Genomic DNA, 19,816 nt, shown 5'->3' on the forward strand with positions numbered 1-19,816 from the left:
AAAAAAGTGAGGTTTGGTTGCCCATTGATTTGATTATACTGAGTTTTAAACCTAATCAGTTGCACAGTTAGAATGATTATGGTTGTATTTGAGTATTTGTATATATAAACCCAAGTAGACGCATATATATGAGAGCCAAGCGTTTGTTGTGGAATAACAAGTATATGCGTCTTACTACTCTTGTTTAGTTCCTTTGGTATGTTAAGAGTGCGATCAATCTCTTGAGGAGCTAATTCTTTCTTCTTGATATGGTCACTAGTTAAGGCACTAGGTGATAAACTGACGGTAAAGGTTTTACGTCATAGTTGTTGAAGGTGCAATGCACACTAAAGGCGCCAAGGGTGAGCCTTGGGCCTCAACACAAGGCGCTTAGAAACGAGGTACATAGTATACAAATACATTTTTAGGGGATCTAGACGTGTTTTAGGCTTTTTTTAAGGCAAGTTTAGGTTGTATTACGTCGATTTTAGGTTTCTTTAGGGTTGGTATAAGTGTTTCAGACTTGCTCAAACGATTTTTGGCATGAACTTGGCCTGAAAGTGCGACTTTTGATGCGAACCTGAAAAGTGCGCCGAGACTCGTGCGTGGGTGAGCCTTGACAACAAAGGTTTACGTGTTGGTTTTTCTTTGACTTGTGTAGACTATGTGTACATTTATATGCAATCTAAGTAGCTAATGCGGTAAAATATCGGATATCGGTCAAGAACCGATATTTGAGATATCGTTTATTGTGGTGGGATATCGGTAATTTTAATATCATGCTATATATATATATATATATATATATATATATATATATATATATATATATATATATAGTGACAAGATCATGCGAGAACCACCTCTTATTGTGAGAACCGCGAGAACCAATGTGAACACACCAAAAATGCCTAAAAATAGCTAAAAATCACACAAAAAATTTTTTTTTGAATTTTTTAATATTTTTATAAAAAAAAGCGCTACTTTTCGAAGCCAAAAAAATTTTTTTTTTTTAAATTTAAAAAAAAAAAAAAAAAAATTTGGCTTCTAAGAGCATTCACATCCAATCCACTAAAAATATACATACATTCCACTAAAAAACAACTCCTATATCAATATATTTCCACTAAAAACAAATACTTTTTCTCTCTCCTTTTCAATATATATTACATTTTCTCTCTCCTCCACTCACAACCACTTTCAATATATATTAAAAAAGTATAGGGGATGAATAGTGCCCCCCCAAATATACAGATGAACAGTAACATTTTCTCTCTCCTCCACTCACAACCACTTTTTATACTTCTTATATTTTAAAAACCCCCCACACAGATTTTGGTGATTTGGATGAGAATGCTCTAAAAGTAGAGATTTTAACATAAAAAATATTAAAAAATTCAAAAAAAAAATTAGATTTTTTTTATTTGTTTAGATTTTTTTAGGTTTGTTGGGGGTTTAGTTTTTAGCATTTTAGCTTGGGGGGGGGGTTAGGTTTTTGGGGGGTGGGGGAGCGGGGTTTAGGTTTTTTTTAGGTTTTTTTTAGCATTTAGCTTTTGGGGGGGGGGGTGTTTAGGTTTTTTTTTTTTTGGGGGGGGGGGGGGGGTGGGGGTTAGGTTTTTTTAGCTATTTTAGGTTGTGTTCACATTGGTTCTCAAGGTTCTCACAATAAGGGTGGTTCTCGCATGAGCCCCTCCCTATATATATATATGTATATATATATATATATGTATATATATATATATATATATATAGCAATTGAACACTAACAATTAAGTATACTCTCCTACCATTAACAAATTAACCTTTTGCAACTTGCAAAACACTAACAATTGTAGCAAGTGTGAACTGACTAAGACTCAAAACACTAACATTTAACAGTAACAACTAACAATTATGACTTAAAACACTAATAGAAGCAATAAGAAAAAAGACAGATGGTAGAACTAAGAAGAAAGGTACTGTTCGGGAAAATCGATGATATATTGGTCAAATCTCGATCCAATATTGTTGATATTGTCGGTACCGATAGCTGAGTAGTTACTACTAAAAACAGATTGTTGGAGTGTATCACTGGTAGGAAAGGTCCCTGAGTCTTTTGGCTTCCTGTGATGAATATAATTACTCAAAAGTTATTTTACTTTGTTGGAAAGGCAATTTGTGTTTTTTTATTATGTTTTTGTTGATTTTGGTCATTCGTTTTGTTTTAAATCGACCTGTTTTGACCCGAAACTATTTTGTACAGAACCCATGTTGACCCAAACCAAATTGGATCTGTTAAAAATCAGACCGCTTTGACCCGTTAAAAGGCCTAGTTGTAGCACTACACACCTATTTAGGTTTGTGTTTATTTGAAAAGTTATTAGGAGTTTCAATCTAATGATTAGCTTTCACACCCTTTAAACCAAGGTGCACCAGGGTCAAAAAGGCACGCCTCATTTAGTTCTGGGTCAACAAATAATGTATGTAGGAGGTTTATATGTAAAAAACCGAAGGTATGAAGAAATTATAAACAGTCTACGTACGTGATAAAAAGGTATGAATATTTTTCCAATGGAGGAATCTTGACGTCACTCAACTTGTTCGCCACAAAGTTTGACGATGTAAAAACTCGTGTATACATTTTTTGTTTTTTTCTTTGATTTGTTTTTAATAACCGTAATGTTGTGATGTTAGGTGGTAAACGTAATTGAGAGGCGAGCGGATGAACATGATTACGTTCTTGTGGATACCCCTGGTCAGATTGAGATATTTACGTGGTCTGCATCTGGAGCGATTATTACCGAGGCGTTTGCTTCGACTTTTCCGACTGTGATTGCTTATGTTGTTGATACACCGCGTTCAGAGAGTCCAAATACTTTTATGAGCAACATGTTTTATGCTTAATTGTAGCATCCTTTACAAGACCCGTTTGCCCATGCATGGTTGTGGTTTTCAACAAGACAGATGTCATTCAGCACCAGTTTGCTTTGGAGGTGAAATACACTTTTTAAAATTATCTTTTGGTTTCTTTTTTATTGAAGATTAAACGCTTTTTTGTTGTGATGTATGAATAGTGGATGGAAGATTTTGAGGTGTTTCGCGCTGCGCTAGAATCTGACAACTCATACCCGTCAACTTTGACTCGAAGTCTTTCTCTTGCTCTCGAGGAGTTTTATAAGAATTTACGTGTTGTTGGAGTTTCAGCGGTATCAGGTTTTGGGATGGTTGCTTTCTATAAAGCTATTCAAGCAAGTGCAGATGAGTACATGGAAACTTACAAGTATTTTCAAACTCTCTTTGTTGTCTTTTTCACACACACACACACTTATTCTAATCTGCATTTTAGATGAATGTTTACAGTATAATCATTTTATAAGCATCCTACTTTCGTAGTAATTGTTCTAATTTTGTGACGTAGTAGTGGTAAGCGCCGTCTGAGTCCTTTTAGTAGGTTTGAGTCCCTATAGCAAAGTTCGTCGGTCGGTTTGAATACAGCTTCCACGTCTTTAATTCCCTTGGACGTGAGTCGTCTAGCAAGCTGAATTTACCTGCTGAACCCATTGGTTCGCATGATATTGGTGGTGGGGTTTAGTTAGGTTCTCACGGATACCAAAAACAGGTAAATAATTTAGTAGTTAATATACCTCACCAAAAACCCACTAGTTTTCGGTCATTATGGGTGATCTTTGTTAACATAATAATGGGTTATTTCGGGAAATTAATAATTAACTAATGGGGCTGAATATAAAACCATTGTTTCTCAGCCAAAGTCCACTTGCTGCTGGGTTAGGTCTTGATCCTTTGGTTTGGTAGAGAGAAAGTATTACACTGACTTAAGTTTTAGGAAAGGTTGAGATTTTATTTAGGGTGTACATATTCAGACACCTTGTTCCCTAAATCCACACCCTTCTATACGCTTCGTATAGGGCTATACGAAGCGTATAGGGTTGCTTTTCCCGACCAACTTCTGCACCTCGTACAACGTCACATCAGTCAACTTATACGGGGAGTCTAGGCCTGTACGAGGGGCCAATACGAAGGCCCTTAGACGCCTCGTATAGACCTATACGAGGCGTCTTGGACTGACCGATTTGACTATGAAGGGACTATGTCTGACATGACTTAAAGGCATACGGGGAGTAAAGACCTATACGAGGCGTCTTTAGCTCCCATAAAATGCAACCTACAGTGCGTTCTTGGTCCACATCCGAGGTTTCAACAAAAAACCACTCACATTCTGTTTGTTTTTTTATTTGTGTTTGCGTTATTATCATCCCGGAGTGTTGAAATGTCATCATATTGGAACGGCAACTATATCTTCGGGCAATATTCTAGCGAAAACTGGGGGCACGAAAGCGTTCCGGTAACAGTTATTAGCGTAAATGTTATAATTACTTGTTGTTTTCGTTTATTATTTACTAATGATGATACGGTTGTCTATTTTGGAGGAGTCTGGCATTCCCGATTCTAATGAGCAAGAGGAGGTTGTGTCTAGTATACAAGGAAAACAAAACAGCCCGTTTCTAGATTTGAACAAGCATCCTCCTGTTGATGAAACAGCCCCTGTAGATGACTCATACCCTGCTAGTGGATACGGAGGAGACGGTGGATACGGAGGAGACGGTGGATACGGAGGACACGGTGGATACGGAGGAGACGGTGGATACGGAGGAGACGGTGGATACGGAGGAGACCGTGGATACGGAGGAGACGGTGGATACGGAGGAGACGGTGGATACGGAGGAGACCGTGGATACGGAGGAGACGGTGGATACGGAGGAGACGGTGGATACGGAGGGGACGGTGGATATGGTGGATACGGTGGATACGGGGGATACGGTGGATACGGAGGAGACGGTGATCATCAGCAATTCATTTCCCCGGGCACTCCTTATGTTCATCAAAACAATTCGGACGTTGGAGGATATGGTGGTTATGGTGGATATGGTAGATATGGTAGTGAAGCACCTCCCATTCTGGACAGTCTGTACTTAAAAAAGACGGTATAAATTACTATTTTATTATTAATATTTTATTATTATTAATTTTATTATTATTATTTTTATTATATTATTATTATTATTATATTATTATTATTATTATTATTATTATTATTATTATTATTATTATTATTATTATTATTATTATTATTGTCGATGTTACAGGTTTTCAACTCCTTAGATGAACTAAAGAAACGGATACAAGAAATAGCAAATGCGGATGGTTTCGTTATTGTCACCCGTCGATCAAAGAAAATCGGGGGAAGAACCGGGAGGGTATGGCTTGAATGTGATCGTGGTGGTGAGCACCAGAGTACAGCAACACTTAGAAAAGCTGGAAGCAAAAAAACCGGTTGCCCGTTTTACCTGCTGGCTGTCCGAAACCACCCGTATGAAACCTGGGAGATAAAAGACGGAACAATTGAACATAACCACGAACTTTGTGAGGACCTGTCGGCCCACGCGTTTGTGCGAAGGTTTACTCCAAGCGAAATGAAACTGATCGAGCAGCTGACAGCTCAAAACATGGAGCCGCGCAAAATATTTCAAACGATAAGGAAGCAGGACCCCGACAGGTTTCATGTTCAGAAAGACGTTCAAAACGTTGTAGCGAAGATTAGAGCCGAACAAAGACAAGGATTGACTCCCATGCAGTCACTAGAAAATGTGCTGATGAAGAACGACTTTATTTACGAGATCCGGGAAGAACCCGGAACAGAGATCGTAACAGAGATCTTCTTTCTTCATCGGGACTCGAGAGTCTTGTGGCGTGCATTCCCCCACGTCATGATGATCGATGCAACGTACAAGACAAACATATACAATATGCCCTTTATCCAGATTGTTGGTATGACGCCTACCAACAAATCGTTTATTATCGCGCATGCCGTTGTTAGTAAAGAACGGGGTGATAACTTTGTGTGGGTGCTTGAGAGGGTTAAGGCAATGTTGGATGAATGTATGGAGCCACGTGTGATTTTAACGGATAGAGACCTAGCCCTTATGGGCGCGTGTGCTAAAGTATTTCCAGACGCCTCCAGGCTTCTTTGCAGGTGGCACATACAACAGAATGTTATGAAGCACTGCAAGGGTGCCTTCACAGACGACGACTGGAAGAAATTTTTGTCATTCTGGGGTTCATTGATTGAGTCTCCATCCATACCCATCTACGACTACCACTTGCGCAACATGCGAAAGCGACTTGTGGAGTGCAAACGTTCTAGTAAGTTTTTCTAATAACATACGACTCACCTATGCAAATTTTATTAAATTATTTTTACTTTTTAGGAGTCTTCAAATACGTGTACGATAACTGGCTAAAAGACTATAAGGAGATGTTTGTCTTTGCGTGGACTGATAAGAGGCGCAACTTTGGTAATCGTACTACAAACAGAGTTGAGAGCCAACATGCCAACTTAAAGAGATACGTCGAAGATAGGAGCTCGCTGGACCGTATAGTTGGTTGTGTCCGGGATATAGTTGAGACACAGTTCGGTGAAATAAGGAAGACTTTTCGAGAAAGCATCGAAAAAACAATGAAACACCACAAACACCCGATGTTTCAACACCTACTTGGAAAAGTATCCCACAAAGCCCTTGACTTGTTGCATGGAGAGGCAATTAGGAGGCTAGATGTCTTGGAGCGCTTTAATTCATCATGTGGTTGCCAAATGTGGCACAGCTGTGGGTTGCCCTGTGCTTGTAGGATAGAAAAGTACATGCGTGAAGGTAATAATTATTGAACGTCGTACAACACTTGTGTGATATATTTCCTTTCCTTCATTTTACCTAAACAATATTGTTTTTAACCGTGCAGAGCGTCCGATTCAACTCGAAGACATAGACGTCTTCTGGCGGAAACTTAACTTCCAAAGTTGTAAATTGATAGACGACTCCCTTGACGTGGTCGAAGAGCTAGATGTTGTTAGACAACAATTACAGTCGCACCCTCCAGCTCAACAAAAAAGCCTGCTTTCAAAGATTAAAGCGGTGTTGACTCCAACGAAATCTACCAAGAAACCACCGGTTGTCCAACAAAATACTCGTGGCCGACCAACAACAAAGCAGGTACAAGAAAGGTTGGACGAGGCCTCTCGTATAGATGAAGAATTGAGGAGAAGCTCCTTCGGTGATGCAAACACGTGCTTTGAAGGTTCACGACAAAGTAAGTACGATAAACCTCGCCACAGCTCGTACGTTCCGTCTCAAGCCTCACAACAGTCGGTTATAAGGTCCCAAAAACCCAAAGCGACCCTAAGCCGTTCAAAGAGTTCTAAGAAGAAAGAGACACGAGATGATCACGGTTTTCCTTTAATCATTGGGGACGAGTACGTGGGAATCATCGAACGGTTTAAGTCTGACATTCCGCCAGTGTTCCATCCGTACGTCTCGTGCATACGAGATGTGATGCCGGACGGTCATTGTGGGTTTCGGTCTGTGGCTGTGGGCTTAGGGATGGATCAGAGTTCATGGGGGCGTATTAGAAGGGACCTTGTCCAAGAAATGGATCAGAACGAATCGATCTGGTTCCCAATATTTGAAGCATGGGCTGCAGGTTATTTTTACACGCATCGTCAGGGCCTAATTTGGGATTCAGTGGCCGGTTGTGGGGAGAATCACTGGATGGACTTCCCCTTTGCAGGACTTCTTATTGCACAAACGTACGGTATCGGGGTGCACCTGTTAACGACAACCATGGGTGCGAGTTCCACTTACTTCCCAATACTAAGTCCTCCGGCTAATCAACAACCATTATTCATAACGCTTACACATGTTAACGAGAACCACTTCATACATGTTAAGCTGGAAGGGGATTATCCTATGCCACCAGCACACGGGCTATGGTTGACCCACCGAAGACCCCACACAGAACAATGGGAAGATATGTACTTGCCACGTCTAGAATGGTATACATCGATAATGAATCCTCGACCAAGATCAAACCCCAGTCTTAATTACATAGATAGTTACACGGAAGAATGATTTTTGTAATTAATAGTATTTTTTTGGAATTAATAGAATTTTTTTGTAATTATTAGTATTTTTTTTGTAATTAATAGAATTTTTTTGTAATTATTAGTATTTTTTTATAATTATTAGTATTTTTTTGTAATTAATAGTATTTTTTTTGGAATTAATAGTGTAACTTTGTAATTAATAGTATTTTTTTTGTAATGAATAATATTTTTTTGGAATTAATAGTATTTTTTTAAATTTTTCTACAAAAAAAAAACTATACGCTTCGTATAGAACTAGACTCCTCGTATAATATTGCACAAAAGACCATTTAGCCCCTGATAGGCCCCCAATAGAGGCTTATTCCAGGGGCTCAAAGGTAATTTTACACCAACCAGACGCCTCGTACAGACCTGTACGGGGCGTCTATTTGAGCGGGATTTTGAAAATTCAATTTTTGAATTTCTGAAATTCAAAATTTGAATTTTTTGAAAGTAGACGCTTCGTACAGACCTGTACGGGGCGTCTCTTTGAGCGGTTTAAATTTGAATTTTGAATTTGAATTTTGAAAATCATTTTAGTTAATTACTATTTTACCCCTGATATGCCCCCAGTATAGCCACTTAGCAGGGGCTAAAAGGTAATTTCAAAATTGTACGACTCGTACAGACCTGTACGAGGAGTACAGTTGAGGCGGTTACTTTTTGCCATTTCTTTTTTAATTAATAAAATGTATTATTAAATTACCATTATGCCCCTGTTTACCCCTTAGTATAGCCTTTTTTCAGGGGCAAAATGGTAATTAACCATTCCAGAAATATCTTTTTGGAATGGTTAATTACCATTTTGCCCCTGATAAAAGGCTATACTAAGGGTAAAACAGGGGCAAAAATGTCATTTAGCAAAAAGCATAGACGCCTCGTATAGCTCTATACGAGGCGTCTAGGCTTCGTATAACACAGGGGGGGGGGGCCTAGACGACACAGATCACACACACAAACAAAAACACACACATATACGGTGCATTCGGATCTATACGCCTCGTACGTATTTCAACCGTATTTTTGAAGAATCGAAGCATCACCGGTACGTATTTCATCCCGTAGTTAAGTATTTTTGTCTCGTTTATGCCTTTAGACCGTAGGTTTGCCCTAAAAGTTGAATTTGGTTGGGTTTTGGGGGTTTGATGTTGATGATGATGAAGAACTTGTGGAACAGGACGCTGAGTATAGCCCTATACGAGGGCTATACGAGGGTCTGTTTTTTTTTTTTTTTTATTAATTATATTATTATTATTATTTATTAATTATTATTAAATATTATTATTATTTATTAATTATATTATTAAATATTATTATTATTATTATTATTTATTAATTATTATTATTAAAAACATTATTATTAATATTATTATTTATTTATTTATTTATTTATTTATTTATTTATATTATTATTATTATTAATTATTGTTATTGTTATTAATATTATTATTTATTATTTATTATTTATTTATTTATATTATTATTATTATTAATTATTGTTATTGTTATTAATATTATTATTTATTATTATTAATTATTGTTATTGTTATTAATATTATTATTTATTATTTATTATTTATTATTATTAATTATTAATTATTGTTATTGTTATTAATATTATTATTTATTATTTATTATTTATTATTTATTATTTATTAATATTATTATTATTGTATACGTATACAGTATTTATTATGGAGGACGATCTGATGCCGGGCGATGACATTCACATAGAGCCGGTTCAGCAGGGTCCACGACGGAGACAGCGACCGCCTGTGGATACGTTGCAGGGGCATCCCTATCTAGAGTTTCCCGACGGCACTGACGCCGCCCGTCATTGCCAGAAGCTTAGGAGGATGCACGTTGGATCGCATGCATCGATCGACTGGGATGCGATGGAGGAGATTGCTGAGACGCCGAGAGTGCGTCGGTTTATACCTATCGATTCCCCGTGGCATCGTCTTTTTGATTTGGCGCACACGCCGACCTACAGGGAGCTGCTGGTCGAGTTCATTTCGTCATTCACATTTCACCCTCCTGGGGAGCCAGTGCCGATTCCGTACCCAGGTGAATGTTATTGATATTTATTTATTTATTTATTAATATTATTTATTTATTTATTTATTTATTTATTTATTTATTTCTTTATATTATTATTATTATTATTATTAATTATTGTTATTGTTATTAATATTATTATTATTATTTATTATTTATTATTTATTATTATATTGTTTTATTTATGATTCCGTACCCAGGTGCTCCCCCTCCGCCTGAGGTTTCTTTCAGGCTTGCTGGCGTTCAGCGTTCGATGACGCTAGCAGAGTTTGCGGTGCGCTCTGGTTTATACATGCAAGAGGAGATCGAGACTGAGATCTACACAGCGGGGCTAGTGGTGGTTGAAAAACCCACTCTTGTTGGGTTTTGGCAGGTGATTGCGGGGGCGGATCATTGGGAGCATGACAAGTCGAAGGGGAGGGTGTCGTTTGTTAGCGACCCACTATACAGGTATGTACGTTTATTATTGCAATTATTGTGATTATATGCACTGTTTATTAATCTCTGTTTTTGTATTTCGCTAACACTATCTGCAGGTATCTGCACCATTTGCTCGCCACTTCTATATCAGCGCGCGGCTACAGCCGTGAGTGGTGTACGACCACAGATCTTTTTTTCCTATATTGTTTGTTGTATAGGAGGCCGTGCGCGCTAGCACACGGTCTAGCCCAGTACTTCGCCTCCGGCCATCACCGGCAGGAGCGCGGATTTTTGTATGGCGGGGCGTACGTGACCGTCATTGCCCGTTCATTTGGCCTCGTACCACATCAGGACCCACATCTACGGACGCCGGCCATCATGCCGACGCGGATGGGTATGCCGTCGCTATGGGGGATGAGGGTTATCAAGAGGTTCCCGGTTGGCCCGCGGTTTAAAAACCGCGAGGGGGGCGTATGGAGAGAGGAGGACCTACCAGAGCATTTCGAGGACGTTCATCCTCCTGCAGATCCTGCTGATGTAGTGCCCGTGGAGGACCCTCCGGAGGATCTAGACGGTGCAGCGGGGCCACAGCCACCGCCACCTGCCGGGGCACCTCAGTTTCCACGTCACGCTATTCGAGGTGGTGCCCCAGGAGCTGCACTACATCCGGATGTACGAGCCAGGCTTGACAGGCTCGACGATTTGGTAGGTTGGTTGGTACGGGCGGAGCAGGATAGACGAGAGAGAGAGGGATTACCCCCGATACCGCTTCCACCGGTTCGAGCACCACATCAGCAGCAGCAGCCGCAGCAGCAGCATCAGGATTCAGATTCGGATTTTGATGCATAGACCTGTTGTTGTTTTTATTGTTATTGTGGATGTACAAACTTATCTTCTATATTTTTGTTATGGATGTAAACAGTTATCTTATATATGTCATATTTATGTTTGTTTTCAGTTATTCGGTTACTCAATGATTGTTCTCTTAAATTTAGATAATACGGAAACAATATAACCCCTGAATATAATACGGAAACAATATTTGAAAGAAATAAAATTTTAATCGAAAGAATAATATTTAAAAAAGTAAAATGTTAAAAACAATATAATATATTTAAAGAGCCGATTTTTAAAATAGTTGATTTAATCGACGCTGAAACAAAAAATTTTTTTAAACTTTTTATAGTGTAAAAAACAAAAAAAAAAACAAAACTTTTTTAAAAATAAAAAAAAACGATTTTTAAAGGCAAATAGTTAATTTTTAAAAAACAACAACTTTTTATAGTGTAAAAAAGAAAAAAAAAACTTTTTTTAAAACCTAAAAAAATTTCATCAAAAAAACACATCTTCAAAAACCATCCAAAAAACCAACCCAAAACCCACCAAAACACCCCTCATTTCAGCCAAAAAAAAATACCAAACAGAGACGCCTCGTATAGCCCCATACCCTGCGTATAGGGTTCCTTAAACAACGTGCCTGACACCCTCTGTACACCCATCGAATTCAGTGCATGGACGCCTCGTATAGGTCTATACGAGGCGTCTAGGTTTGCAAAAGTGTGGATTTAGGCGCAGTGGGTGTCCGGATAGGCGGAGCCTTTATTTAACAACTTAACACTGCTGTCGGATTTTGAATCAACCGAATGAATGCTCGTTTTTGTTGTATGTTACAGTTTGAACTGAATTATTGGTATTTTGTATGTGTAGAGCTGATCTGGACAAAAGGCGGGAAGAGAAGGAACGGTTAGAAGAAGAACGAAGGAAAGAAAACATGGAGAAATTGAGAAAGGATATGGAGAAATCAGGGGGCGGAACCGTTGTGCTGAGTACTGGTTTGAAAGGAAACGATAAAGGTAATACAAGCAAGATGGAAGAAGATGAAGAAATTGAAATGTTAAAGAGTGATGATGATGATGATGAAGGTGCAATAGATGATGATGAAGACATTGCAAATTTCAGATTCTGAGTGTTATGGTACGTGGCTGGCTACTAGTGATTTTATCTTATGGGTACCTAAAATTACAATGGTTTTGTGTTTTGTTAACTTTGGAGTAACATTTTGGAGGGTGGTCACATTTGACCTTTTCATCATGATCTCTATGATTTAGTAAAAATCATCTTTACTTGCAACAAATTTAAGGAGAAAATACCTATAAAAGAATAAAGCAACAACTCAAAACTAGATTTTCAAGTCAATAAGAAAAACTAATTTATCTACTATAATAAAAGAAATCAACTTCTAAACACGTGTCATTTATTAAAGGTATTTTCAAATTTATACTTATCTTATATTTATTAAATAAATAATAAATTAATATTAAATCTTATCATACTTTAATAAAATATTATTCTCAAATCTAAATTGTTAATTTAATATATTTTTAAAACAAATACCTCTCTTTCCTACTTATCTTATATTAGATATATAAATAGTAAATTAATATTAAATGTTATCCAAATTTATTAAAGACATAACTTTTTTTATTATTTGGTATTCAAAATTATATTTATTTAACTCGTGTAAAACGCGGGGTTTTTTTAAAAATATATTTTTTTATTATTTACTATACAAAGTTACATTTATATAACCCGTGTAATACACGAAGTTTTTAAAGATATAACATTTTAAAGATATAACTTTTTAAGGATATATTTTTTTTTATTATTTGGTAGATTTTTCAACCCGACTATACATGGGTTTTTTAAAGATATGACATTTTATACAAAATTAAATTTATATAATCTGTGTAATATATATGGTATTAAAGATATAACTCTTTTTAGTTCTATTTAACATGTGTAATATATGAGATTTTTAAGGAAGTAATTTTTTTATTATTTGATATATTTATTCAACCCGATTATACACGGGTTTTTTAAAGATACGATGTTTTTAGTATTTAGTATACAAAATTGCATTTATTTAATCTGTGTAATACACATGGTTTTTAAAGATATAATTTTTTTTATTATTTGATATATAAAATTACATTTATTTAACCCGTACAATATATGAGGTTCATAAAGATCTAACTTTTTTATTTTTTAATATATAAAATTACATTTATTTAACCCGTGTAATACACGGGGTTCTAACCTAGTTACAAGTATAAGCAAAGATTAAGTTCAAACAAATACAATATCAAAGATCGGCTAAATAGAACAATAGTAATACGAGAGACAAAATATCATTACAAACATGAAAAATAAGATTAATGATTTCATTAAAAAACATGTTTTTATTATTAGTTATATAAAAATTAATTAATGTTTATAGAAGAAACAAATCATTTAAATATTTTACCAACTAAACGTGAATTAAAAGGTTTTCAAACTTTTACAAAACTTGAAGGTGTTATATTAAAAGTATTGGTCGGAAATAAAAATGTCTTGGAGTTTAGAAACTCAGACTTAATCTTCCCAAATTTGTCACAAAAAATTTATTTTGAATGCATGCCAGCATGTTTAAAAATAAATCCAAAAGAGATAGAAATGTTGGTGCTTTCTAAGATGCCAATTCTCACCAAATGGTTTGAGAAAATACTTGCAAAGCTCAAAAACAGTAAAACTACAAAAAGAATTCAACTTCTATGATTAAAACCCGGACTGAACTATCCGATTGGATCGGAAACCGAGACCTTAGCCAATTCAGCTAGGGTGTTAGAACCGGTTCTGATGCGAATGAGAGCTCGGATCGAAAATCGACGGCCGGATCAGACAACGGAATGGTTGAACCGGATTTTTGTGGGGTTGAACCAGATTTTTAATTAAGTTATTCCCATTTTACCCGATCCATTTTATAAAATTTACGAATTCATCCGGTTCAACTGGTCTGACCAGTGAACTAGTAAAACAACTGATTCGACGCCCGATGTGTTTTAAATACATTGATTTTAAAAAAAGCACCACTTGATTGATAGTGGGTCAACTATGATGTGGTGTGGAATCGAATATTCTTTCCACACTCCAAATATATATATATATATATATATATAAAACAAAGAAAACATGTTTCTATGTTTAGAATATAGTCTTTAAACTCCTTTTTCATCTTTCATAATCAAGATAAAGACCATGATTCGAGGATTCGAGGGAAGGAAAACGAAGTTTGGTGATGACTGTTTACGTTGTTTAGTGTTAGAAAATTAGTTGTATATGTTATATAAAGAAAGACTTGTTTACAAATGTAGCTCTAGATGTTTTGGATAGATTTTAAAAAATGAAAATCCGTAGGGCGAAATTTTAAATATGTTTGTAACGACATTTTGATGATTATATAAATTTTGGTTTGATATTCTTTTGTTATACATGACCCGACACAATATGAACCGGATTTTTTATATACCTATGGGCCTAAAATCTTTAAAAATACTTCTCACCCCCATGAAAAAATTCTTTGATCCGCCAATTTGTTGCGAAAACTCTGTTGAGTCGCATTAAACATTATGTATCTTTTATTTATAGATTTATTTATAAAGATAACTTTTTTATACATTGTAAATCTCTATTTAATGGTATTTTTTCAAGCAAATTTTATTATTTTGTTTGCTCAACATTACGATTCTCGTGATTTTCTCTTTTATTAATTATCCAGCAAACATATCAAAGGGAAAATAAGAAAATCAAGATATATGTATAGTAATTAATTTTGGTTCAATATGTTAGGCAATAGGGTATGGGAGCGTCCCCCACCCCGTCGGAGGTCCGGCGACGCCGGCAAACCGTGCCGCCACCCTCCCGTCCCGTCCTCAGCGTCGAGCCTAAGACGTTGGCGACGTTCCTCAAAAGTGGGCCCCCTTCCTTCAAATTACCGTTAAAATTAAAAAAAAAAAGAAAAAAGTTTTGATGGATTTCTTATACAAAGGAGAATCAGAGAAAAGATGAGATGTGAGGTTATGTAGTTTGAAAGAAAAGAAAAATAGAAGTTGCAGGTTATTAGGGTTTGTTGTGTAGAAGAAGGTGAAAGAACCTTTTGGAAAAAAAAAAGGAATTTAGAGAGAGTAAAGAAGTGATGGAAGAAGGCAGAGGTGTGGCTATCCAATATTTAAAAAAGGTCTGATCTTTTTGGCTTCTAGCTTCACAACCTTTCTGTTTTTTTAATATTATTATTTGCTTAGGATTTGACTATTCAAATCATTTACCAAGTGTTTTTAATTTAATTATATTTACGGTGTAACAAAAGTTATCGTTACGTAAAGGGTGTGTATGGTTCGTTTGATTTGGTTGTTAACAATATCCGTAATAGTAATCAAACTCATTTGTTAAATGTTAACAAAAAGGTAGAAGATTAAAAAAATAAAAAACGTAAAAATGGTGGGGTAGCATCATCTAGAACCATCCTCTACACCCTCTAGTTTTGTGGGATGGACCATCCTTAGGATATTTTTAAGTTTATTTTTTTTAACTTTATTTTTTTAAAGTTTATGTTTTTTTTAAATTTATTTCTTTAAGTTTAACTTTTTTAAGTTTATGTAATGTTTTCTAATATTAATAAAAATATTTTGTTACTTTATTTGGTAAATGTTAAACAAAAGTTGAAGATTTAAAAAAATAAAAAAATATAAAAGTGGTGGAGGACTATGACTAGGACCATCCTCCCATGCCCTCTAGTTTTGGAGGATGATCCATCCTTGGGAGGACTATGATGTGTCGCCTACGTGGCGGATCATCCTCCAAGGATGGACCATCACCATACCTTGTAGTCTTAAGAAAATCTTAAATCATCGATCAAAATCAACACATTAAAATCAACATTAAATATTAACGTTATAATAATTAATTTTGGTTCAATATGTTAAGAAAATAAACGTTTTCTATTTTTAGATATGGATGCAAAAATAGCATGTTATTAAAAAAGCACTTGAAATATTTGAAAACGAAACTTCAACAAAAATACTAGCATTTTGATTTTTGATCACAACATTAAAAGATGAACCAACAACAACCGATATCATGTTTATTTAATTCTTCGATCTACCATCTTCCTCGATCCCACATCACAAACCGCAACCAAATCATGTCGGGTTGAGGTACACACCGATAGCATCGAGGTAGTCGCTGCTTCGGCCAAAGAAACCCGCAAATCTTGCTTTGGAAATTGGCACCGAGAAATGAGTCCCGTTCTCGACACCAAACGGTCCAAACTTATTTACATCGGTCGAAAATGATAGCGATGTCACAACCAACTTTGAGTCAAACCATCCAATCGTCCCACTCATGCAGTTTAACTCCTCCACATCAATGTCTATGTTAACCTTCACATGTTAAGTAAAAAAATATTAAGGACTGATTTGAATGTATCAGAGACTGATTTTTCAATACCATGTAACACTATTTTTTAGTGATACATGGTTAATTTGTTAAATAAAAAAAATTATTAACAACTGATTTAAATGTATCAAAGACTGATTTTTAGTATCATGTTACACATTAACACTATTTTTTTAGTGATACATGGTTAATTAATTAATAATAATAATACCTCGGTGTAATCGCCACCATAACCACCATACTTTGGTGAATGGAGGACGTTACCCTCGTCGTCTTGGCTAGCGAAGCCGATGGCGTCGATGACTTCTCCATGGTTGATGATTATTTTCGTGATTTTTCCTTCAGCTTTGAAGGACCAGTGTTGTCCATCAGAGCTTCCCCATGGCCCGATCAGCGCGATTTTTTTCTGTAAAGATGGATATATGAACATCAAACAAGAACATTAAACAAACACAAGAAATTTTTTATTTGAAGGTGACAAGAAATTGAAGAAATACTATACCATTTTGGGAGGTGAAGGAGAGGATTGTGAAATGTGATTTGTTGTGCGTGATGAGTTGTATATATAGACACATGGATATATAGAGTAATTAATATTTTTTATAAAAATGTTTTTATGTTTATTGATGCAAATATGAAAATTGAAAAGTGTGTGAATTTGGAAAGGCGTGAGGAGAGTGATTACAGGTGTTAAATGGTGTGACGACGAATTGACGGTGCATGCAACCAATTACAGCCTCTCACACTGACCTACCAACCAATATTCACCATAACTCTTTTTCAGTGTACAACTTTAAGGATTTTTAAATTGCTAAAATCGTGCTCACGTGACGTTTAGACTAAAGGGTATGGTTTGGCTGGGGATAAGCCTTCACGTAGGCGCTACGTAGACGGCTCGTGAGGGATAAGCCTCTATGGTATTTGAGGGGGATGGAAGATGAGGTCCAACCTCATTATTTTATAATTTCCTAAGTTTTAATTTAATAAGTTAATAAAAAATTTATAAAAATTAAAAAATACAACATAAAACAACATAAATAATTTCATTTCATAACATAAAAAAATTACATTTCCTAAAAAAAAATTACCGAAAAAATAAAAATAAAAAATTACATTTCATAAAAATAAAAAAAAAACCTACGACGTCCATTTTTTTTCACCTCTTCCTTCATCCTCCGATAAACCTCGCGTTCATCCTCCGGAACCGAGTCGAGATCCAACCTCATAATCCTAAAATCTTCTGCTCGAGCATAGTCGGCCGACACGGTTTTCTTGTGAGTATATTTTTCGGCCGCGAACTCTTTGAACGAACGGAATTCGTTTATCAAGTCGTCCATTTTTGACGATGCCTTCTCGCCCCCACCTCCACTCGAGTTGCCACCTCCACTCGAGCCGGCCCCTTTTCGCTTTCCGGCCGCTTCTTTTTTTGCTTTGTCCCTCCCGGTGGGACGTTCCGACTCGTGAACGGGCAACACATCCTCGTCATCTTCCGGGTCGTCGTTTAGGTCGATTTGACAACGAGCGGTGGAGCCTCCCGCACTATAACTTCCGGACTCGGAAATTTTAGTGCGTTTGGCCGTTGCGACCTCATTTGGAACCGGCTTCCATTTTTGTTCTTTCCTTACAACGTTCCATGCTCGGAAGTGCGGGAAAGGCGTTGGATTTTGAGAGTCCCACTTGGCGATAGCAAGGTTAAGAATGTCCTCGTCGTTACTCCCGCTAGGAGGAGAAAGGTAAATTTGGTTATAAATCCCGTTAAAGTTATTGATGACCTTGCTCATTTTACGCCACTTGCCTGAGACGGATTCGATATCACGAGCCGGACCATGCTCCATAATCGCGTTAAATCTATCCGTTGTCTTCTTCCAAAAACTACTACCCGTTTGGTTGTTTCCTAAATTTTAAAAAATATTGCATTAGTAAAAAAAATGTTTTAAAATTTAAATTAAAAGTTTGGTTTATACCGACTATCGGGCAAGTAGAGGACTTAACAAACGCCATTGCTAGCGCCTCCTCTTCTACTTTCGTCCAAGGTCTCCCCTTTGCTCTCGGTTTTGGCGCGGTTTCTGGTTCAACCTTCTTTCCCTTCCCCTTGTTTTTTTTTTTTTTGCGCGTGAGCTCTTGCGGTGGCGATTCGGGGACGACTTCTTCATCATCGTCGTCAAGTTGAACCGGGGGTTGCGATTGCGATTAGAGTTGTTCAAACGTGTTGCGTTGCATGATTTGTTGGAGCGCTTGGTATTGTTGAATTTGTTGAAGTTGAGACATTTGTGAGAAGGCGTTGGGTGTTTGTTGGAAACCCGAAAACGGAAATTGCGAAGCCCCCCACGAAGGATCCATAGTCGGAGTGGAAGCGGGACTCGAAAAAAATTAGGTTGGTTCGGATTGGAATTATTCGGGTTGGGGTTGTTTGGGTCGGGGTTGTTTGGGTTGAATGGATTCATGATTAGAGCAAATTGTATAAAAAATATGGAGTGTTTTTATAAAAAAGGAAGAGAATTGGAGAAGAATGGGAGTAGAATGGGAGAGAATGGTATAAAAAAGGATGAGATTGTGGTATTTATTTAAAATGAAAATGAATTTTTTTTATTAAAAAAGCCGTTAAACAACGGCTATAATATTCAAAAGAGGAGCGGCGACCCCGGCTGTGGGGTGCCGGGTGTGACGAGCCGAGCCCCAGGGGGGCGGTGTGGGGGACCGGCGTCGGGCCTCAGCCGGCCCCCATACCTTCTAGTCTTATTCACATTTTCTAGATTCATTCAAAAAAGGTTTTTTTTCTTAGACTAAAGTGTATGGGGCCGGCTTAGGCCCGGCCTTGTCCGGCGCCGGTCCCCTACACCGCCTCCCTCGGCCCGGCTAGTCCCAACCGGCTCCCACTCGACGCTCACGACGGGGCTCCTTCTCTCACATATACCTATACATACATACGTATATATATATATATATATATATATATATATATATATATATATATATATATATATATATATATATATATATATATATATATAAAGGGGCTCATCCCACACCCCCTAGGTCCATCCCTTCAAGCACCACTTACATGGCGGTGACGTGGCGGCCCATCCCTTTGGGGATGAGGCTCTCCATACCCTC

General features: G+C 36.9%; 3 protein-coding genes and 1 pseudogene across 3 annotated transcripts; 2 read left to right on the forward strand and 2 right to left on the reverse strand.

Moving 5' to 3' along the window:
- Nucleotides 1-1,913: 1,913 nt before the first annotated feature.
- On the forward strand, nt 1,914-12,398 carry LOC110869518 (annotated as a pseudogene).
- On the forward strand, nt 6,471-7,989 carry LOC110871968. The gene is made up of 2 exons (XM_022120733.2): nt 6,471-6,686; nt 6,775-7,989. Exons 1-2 carry the CDS (start codon nt 6,494-6,496, stop codon nt 7,938-7,940), a joined length of 1,359 nt encoding a protein of 452 aa, XP_021976425.2. The 5' UTR covers nt 6,471-6,493; the 3' UTR covers nt 7,941-7,989.
- Nucleotides 12,399-16,283: 3,885 nt separating the features above from the next.
- Nucleotides 16,284-17,260, reverse strand: LOC110871967 (mannose/glucose-specific lectin). Its single transcript, XM_022120732.1, has 3 exons — nt 17,205-17,260; nt 16,914-17,108; nt 16,284-16,686 (listed from the first exon to the last, which is right to left on the reverse strand). The coding sequence occupies exons 1-3, from the start codon at nt 17,205-17,207 to the stop codon at nt 16,447-16,449; spliced, it is 438 nt and encodes a 145-aa protein (XP_021976424.1). The 5' UTR covers nt 17,208-17,260; the 3' UTR covers nt 16,284-16,446.
- Nucleotides 17,261-17,392: 132 nt separating this feature from the next.
- Nucleotides 17,393-18,703, reverse strand: LOC110869517. The gene is made up of 3 exons (XM_022118762.1): nt 18,667-18,703; nt 17,863-18,596; nt 17,393-17,452 (listed from the first exon to the last, which is right to left on the reverse strand). Exons 1-3 carry the CDS (start codon nt 18,701-18,703, stop codon nt 17,393-17,395), a joined length of 831 nt encoding a protein of 276 aa, XP_021974454.1.
- Between the last annotated feature and the right edge of the window lie 1,113 nt (nt 18,704-19,816).

Source organism: Helianthus annuus, chromosome 8 (genome assembly GCF_002127325.2).
Source record: "Helianthus annuus cultivar XRQ/B chromosome 8, HanXRQr2.0-SUNRISE, whole genome shotgun sequence".
Taxonomy (NCBI): Eukaryota; Viridiplantae; Streptophyta; class Magnoliopsida; order Asterales; family Asteraceae; genus Helianthus; species Helianthus annuus.